Source organism: Topomyia yanbarensis, unplaced genomic scaffold (assembly GCF_030247195.1).
Source record: "Topomyia yanbarensis strain Yona2022 unplaced genomic scaffold, ASM3024719v1 HiC_scaffold_96, whole genome shotgun sequence".
In the NCBI taxonomy this organism is placed as follows: Eukaryota; Metazoa; Arthropoda; class Insecta; order Diptera; family Culicidae; genus Topomyia; species Topomyia yanbarensis.
The window spans coordinates 42,479-49,468 of NW_026684224.1; the positions used below are offsets into that span (position 1 = coordinate 42,479).

A 6,990-nucleotide genomic window follows, 5' to 3' on the forward strand; every position below is an offset into this window, starting at 1 on the left:
TGAGACTTAAAGGTTAACTTATCATCAATGATTATTCCAAGATATTTTAATTCACTAACGCGATCAATAGTCTCACCATTTATTTCAACGTTAACGTCAGGCCTAGTATTAGCCGAAGAGATGATCATATATTTAGTTTTAGCAACATTTAACTTTAATTGTTTAAATTTTAACCAACGAGCAAGGGAATGCAAATCTTCGTTCAAATGCGCCACGGCTTCATCTATATCCTTAGCTGCAATGAACAGAACAGTGTCGTCAGCAAACAAATTTAAGTCACAAAATCGTAAAACTCGCCTCATGTCATTTATATACATAATAAATAAAATAGGACCTAAGACACTACCTTGCGGCACTCCAAGACGATTGCCGAGAGGACTAGATACAAAATCGTTGAAACTAGTTTTCTGAGTTCTATCACATAAATAGTTTTCAAACCACTTATGCGCTATCCCTCCGATACCAAATCGCTCTAAAGTTTTCAAAAGTAATGGTCTCGAAATTGTCTCAAAAGCGCGTTTCAGATCCAAAAATACAGCAAAAATAATCTCTTTAACCTCGATTTTCTCTTTCCATTTTGCTAACACTAGTGTTACGAACGCTGGTCATTATCATCAATTGTTATTTTACCTTAAAACTAATTTGCTCTTAACTAAATTGTAACCCTAAAACTATAATTTTCTATGAACTACAAATCTATATATGAATTAAATGTAAACACAAATATCCTACCCTACAATTGAGCATGCTACCTTAAATTTAAATCTTGCTATAAAATTATTACTGATTTCGCTTATCATGATCAAACACAAACACACATGCAAAATTGGTAGCAATTGGCATCCTATTGTTAAACGAAGCACGAATAAAACAGTTAAAATTATTATCTCGAACAGTACGGTCGATTTTCTTTACGCCGTCACAGATCCAAACGTGATATCGTTCCACGTGCTACCGCGACAGACAAGATTGTCTTCTAATTACATAAATTTCTACGGCTCGTCGCCCTACGTAATAATCAAATGGTGCCGAAACCCGGGACTTGAGAATAGCAGTCGTTTTCCCGCAAGGATCATCGGATTTTCTAAGATATTCACCGGCCTCATCGAAACAATAGCAGCGTCATCTTTAGAAGCGTCATCTTTAGGACCGTCACCTGCAATTACACACTAACGGTCCATATTTCGTTTCGTCTAATTCTGGGAGGACTTTCAGCAGCACCTGCATCGGTCGTTACCGAATTTGGAAACCTCTTCTGGAAATTCATCTCGGGCAGTGGTTACAATCTGGAACTGCCGAGACTCGTTGGACACGTTGGTAAACGGGTGAGGTTAAGTTGAAGCTAAAAGGCAGGTGGGTACGCTTTATTATAATCTAAACCACGTGGAAGTGAATCACGATAATGATGTCACGTTCAATGACCAAAAAGTCAAAGCACAATAAATTATTGTATGTTCGGCGCACCAACATACTTGGTTCGGCCAAATTAATTCAGGACTTTGATGAAAATTATACGGCGGCACAAGCTAATGAAATTCCCTTCCGTTTACAAAAACTCGATGCGCTTTGGGAGGAGTTCGAAGAAGTAGAAAATGAGATTGATTCCCTTCGAGTAGGTGAGCCGGTCTTTTCCGAGGGACGATCCGAATTTCAAAGTCTATTCTTTCAATTGAAAGGATCGTTGTCGAGTAAGATACCCCCTGCACCTCCCAGCCCGTTAGCTTCACCGGCACACATGCCGCCACCTCAGGCTATTGGGGTCCGCCTGCCGGAGATTAAAATCCCCGAATTTAATGGAAACATTGAGGATTGGTCGAACTTCCACGATGTTTTCGACTCAATGATCCATAAGAATCTTACGTTGCCGAATATCCAGAAGCTGCATTACCTTCGCGCTTCACTTAAGGGTGATGCAGCTCGGATAATTCAATCCATTCAAACATCGGGCAACAATTACCCGATTGCATGGAAACTTATAACCGATCGCTTCGATAATACAAATCTACTTGTGAAACAACATGTGTCGGCACTTTTTAACATTCCTCCTGTCCGCAAGGAATCAGCATCAGGTCTATCAGATCTTGTCGACAATTTTGAAAGGCACATACAAATTTTGGACACTCTTGAAGACGAGAAGGACCACTGGAATTCAGTGATAGTGGAACTTCTGAGCAGTCGTTTGGACCCAAGCTCTCAACGAGAATGGGAGTCCGAATGTTCGGAGGCAGAAAGGCCAAATTACAAAGATCTCGTTGATTTCGTTCACAAGCGCGCTAGAATGCTGCAGTCTCTTAAGCTCTCCCACCAAAACACGAATACCGCTGTGGATGTAAAGCAAACGAAAGTTCGCACCTTTTCGCATGTTACCACCTCTGAACACGTCGCCAAATGTGTGGCATGCAATCACGCTCATTTGCTGTTTCAGTGTGATGTTTTTCGTGGATTTTCTCCTCAACAACGATTCGATGTAGTGAAGAGACACGGTATCTGTATCAATTGCCTGAAAGGGCAACACTTCGCTAAAAATTGCACTGGAGGCGTCTGCAAGCATTGCAACCAAAAACATCATACACTTCTTCATCTCGGTCCAGCCCCGTCGCATCCATCAACGTCCGGGTCTGGTCATCGACAAATTCCCACTGGAACTCACAAAACGGGTAGTTCCAGTCACGAGTCGGGCCAAGTCCGATCTGCTCTCTCGCAGTCTTCCCCCGTATCGTTACAATCGTTTTCGTTGAACTCGTCGTCGTACTCGCCGCCGTCGGTTTTCGCGCCTTCCCAGACGTCGGTTTCGGAAAATTTCGTATCATCGCCTCCTCCAACCTGCCAGACAATTGTTCCTTCTGTTCCCGCTTCCGAATCCACTGTATTTCTACCTACCGCACTCATCAAGGTACAAGATGTGCATGGATCATTCCACTTTGCCCGTGCATTATTGGACAGTGGATCGCAACCGAATTGTATTTCGGAATCGCTTTGTCAAAAACTATGCCTAAAGCGCACCAAGATCAACCAACCTGTAAGTGGAGTAGGACAGTCTATCGTGAATGTTCGCAGCAGTGCTGTAGTGAATATTGTTTCTCGTTTCGGAACATTCAGCAGTCAATTAGACTGTCTCGTGCTGCCTAAGCTGACGCACGTCTTGCCAGCCAGGACAGTAGACATCGCCCACTGGAAACTGTCGAAACACCTACCAATTGCTGATCCACAGTTTCACGTTACCGCCGGTGTTGATATGCTGATAGGGGCTGAGCTATTTATTAAGCTCCTTCAGCCAGAGCAGATTCATCTTGGTAACGGTTGTCCTACTCTTCAGAAAACAGCACTCGGATATGTCGTAGCGGGTAAGTCCAGCTCGCGACAAATGACCCCTGTGGTGTGCAACGTCGCCTCGGTTGATGATCAACTGGATGCTCACCTGCAAAGATTTTGGGAAATTGAGGGATTCGAGCATGGAAAAGCGCTCACTAAGGAGGAACAATTGTGCGAGGACCATTTCCAATCAACACACTCAAGAGCCTCGGATGGTCGCTACATCGTTCGATATGCAACTCGCCAAGAAAAGTTGCCACTGTTGGGCGACACCATGTCAACGGCCCAGCGCCGTTTCAATTCACTCGAGCGTCGTTTTCGCGCAGACCATGTTCTGCACTCGAACTATTCCCACTTCATGAACGACTACGAGCAGCTCGGGCACATGGAGGAGGTGGAATTCCGCGCCGCGAAACCGCAGTTTATCTTGCCCCATCATGCTGTTCACCATCCGGATAGCACGACAACAAAGATCCGAGTAGTCTTCGATGGATCATCGAAAAGCAGTAACCACATATCGCTCAATGACCTTCTACATACTGGGCCAACCGTTCAGCCAACCCTCCTATCGATTGTGCTGAATTTTCGTCTCCATCGCTACGTTGCTTCCGCCGACATTAAGAAAATGTTTCGGCAAATTCTCATCCATCCGGACGATAGATCTCTACAGCAAATCCTTTGGAGGAAATCAGAGTCGGAACCGTTAAAATTGTACCAGCTACGAACCGTCACGTACGGTACATCTGCTGCTCCATTTCAAGCAACGAGGGTATTGAATCAGATCGCCGAGGATGAAAAGGAACGTTTTCCACTGGCCGCGCCCGTGGTGAGATCAAACTTTTATGTCGATAATTTGCTTTTTGGAGGAAACAACCTAAATTCCGTCGTCGAAACCTGCAATCAAGTCATCGAAATGTTGAAGTGTGGGCGATTCAATCTTCGACAATGGTGTGCAAACGAACCAGGAATTCTCGCGCACATTCCGCCTGAGCTTCGTGAACCTTCAGCAGCGCTGGAACTCGATCGCAGCTCATCCATAAAAACTCTCGGATTACTATGGTTCCCTCAACAGGACCAGTTTAGATTCAAGGTACCGTCACTCCCACCCTTGAAGACGGTAACAAAACGTATTGTGCTATCTGAGGCATCCCAACTCTTCGACCCACTGGGACTTGTCGGGCCGGTTGTTGCAAGCGCAAAAATATATATACAGCAGCTTTGGAAGCGCGAACTGGCATGGGACGAGCCACTTCCAGACGAACTAAGGGACTGGTGGTTGGCGTTCCGTTCATCTATCGATAGGTTGAAGGAGTTAAAAATTACTCGATGGGTCTTGGTCTCAGCTGATTCATCATACGCACTGCACTGCTTCTGCGATGCATCAGAAAAGGGCTACGGCTGCTGCGTCTACATAATATCGACCGATGCAAATGGAAGCTCTCACAGTCGTCTGCTCATCGCTAAATCTAGAGTGGCTCCTGTCAGCTCTGTCTCAATTCCTCGTTTGGAATTATGTGCCGCAGTCCTTGGAAGCCAGCTTGTCGACACTGTCTGCCAGTCAACGCAATTTTCGGGCAAGACCACTTTCTGGACAGATTCTGCAGTTGTGTTGCACTGGATACTTTCTCCCCCTTCATCCTGGCGAGTATTTGTGTCCAACCGCGTTGCCGAGATCAATCGGCTCACAAAGGGTCATCAATGGCGCCATGTCCCAACAGACCAAAATCCAGCCGATCATATTTCGCGGGGACTTAGCACCGACCAACTCATTCAAAGCGATTTATGGTGGAATGGTCCATCATTTATCACGGACAACATCAACAGCTGGCCTCCAGCGATAGTAAGACTATCCTCTTCGGCTCAAGAATTACACAATATTGAGCGAAAACCACTTATCTCATTATCAACAATCACGCTAGATGATACTTTGATTACCTCTCGGTCTCAACTCGGTCCACTGCTAAAAACTATTGCCTATTGTTACCGTTTTATAAACAATTGTCGGGTCACCGATGAGAACCGATTGTTCGGGTTTATTAACCCTGTAGAATATGATCACGCTCTAAAATCGATTGTTCGGCTTGTACAACGAAAATGCTTCCCGGATGAAATCGAATCACTGGAGGCAAAGGATAAACACGTCGTTTCCAATATATCCTCCAAATCACCTTTGAAGAACTTAAATTTGATTCTGGACAGTTTCGGGTTACTGCGCCTAAAAGGACGTTTGGAACGGCTCTCCGCACCGATCGATACCAGATTTCCTATGTTGTTACCGGCAAAACACCACCTGACGAATTTAATAGCTCGCTCAATCCACCTGCAAACACTTCATTCGGGCCCTCAGCTACTGTTGGCCCCCATACGACAAAGGTTTTGGCCATTACGAGGAAGAGATTTGGCCAGAAGGACGGTTCATCAATGTATCACCTGTTTCCGGTGTCGGCCACGAGAATGCAAACAATTCATGGGTCCACTACCGAGCGTACGCATTACACCGGCCAAGGTGTTTGAAAGCACTGGGCTTGACTACTGCGGTCCGTTTCTCGTGCGACCGCTTGTGGGAAGAGGCGCGTCGGTCAAAGTCTGGGTCGCAGTGTTTACATGTATGGTGGTAAAAGCGGTCCATCTCGACGTCGTCGTCGGTCTCTCGTCGTCGGCATGCGTAAACCTACTCAAGCGGTTCTTGAGTCGCGTCGGTCGTGTACGAACTATTCACTGCGACAACAGCACCGCGTTCGTGGGCGCGAATCGCGGGAGATGCGAGTAGAGCTGAAGCAACAGCTCCAATCAGCAGCCGTGCAATCCGTTTTGCTGCAACGAGGCGTCCAATTCCAATTCATACCACCCCGAGCAGCACATTTCGGTGGTCTTTGGGAGGCCGCGGTCAAGGCCTTCAAACATCACTTTTATCGCATCATGGGACAAACGATCTACGTTTTCGATGACTTCCGTACCGCTGTTGCACAAATCGAAAGCATATTAAATTCCCGTCCCCTTGTTCCCATGTCCAATCATCCTGAAGACCTCAATGCCCTGACTCCTGGCCACTTTCTGGTGGGCGAGTCCCAATTCTCACTGCCGGAGCCGGATCACAGCAGCACTCCAACTAATCGATTGAAACACTTCCAGGTCATGCAAAAATCGGTCCAAGATCTTTGGAAGCGGTGGTCAAGGGACTACATTGGGTTGCTTCACAACAGGCCGTCTAGATGGCGATCAACTCCAGACAAAATAGAAACCGGTACTATGGTTCTGCTTAAACGTGACAACGTTCCTCCTTTGCTGTGGCCGTTAGGACGAGTCGACGAAGTTTTCCCTGGAAAAGATGGCATTGTGCGGGTAGTCAATGTCAGGACAGCTGCAGGTATCTTCCAGCGAGCTACAACCGAGCTGTGTATACTGCCCATTGAAAAGGATGACGTAGAAGCAAAGGACGAGACTGACGACAATGAATAGTTGAACTTTGTAGTTCAACGGGCCCAGGCCTGTTACGAACGCTGGTCATTATCATCAATTGTTATTTTACCTTAAAACTAATTTGCTCTTAACTAAATTGTAACCCTAAAACTATAATTTTCTATGAACTACAAATCTATATATGAATTAAATGTAAACACAAATATCCTACCCTGCAATTGAGCATGCTACCTTAAATTTAAATCTTGCTATAAAATT

General features: G+C 45.6%; 1 protein-coding gene across 1 annotated transcript; it reads left to right on the top strand.

Annotated features, from left to right (window-relative positions):
- The first annotated feature begins 1,405 nt into the window (after positions 1–1,405).
- Positions 1,406–6,771, top strand: LOC131696228 (uncharacterized). Its single transcript, XM_058984778.1, has 2 exons — positions 1,406–5,818; positions 5,881–6,771. The coding sequence occupies exons 1-2, from the start codon at positions 1,406–1,408 to the stop codon at positions 6,769–6,771; spliced, it is 5,304 nt and encodes a 1,767-aa protein (XP_058840761.1).
- Positions 6,772–6,990: the final 219 nt, after the last annotated feature.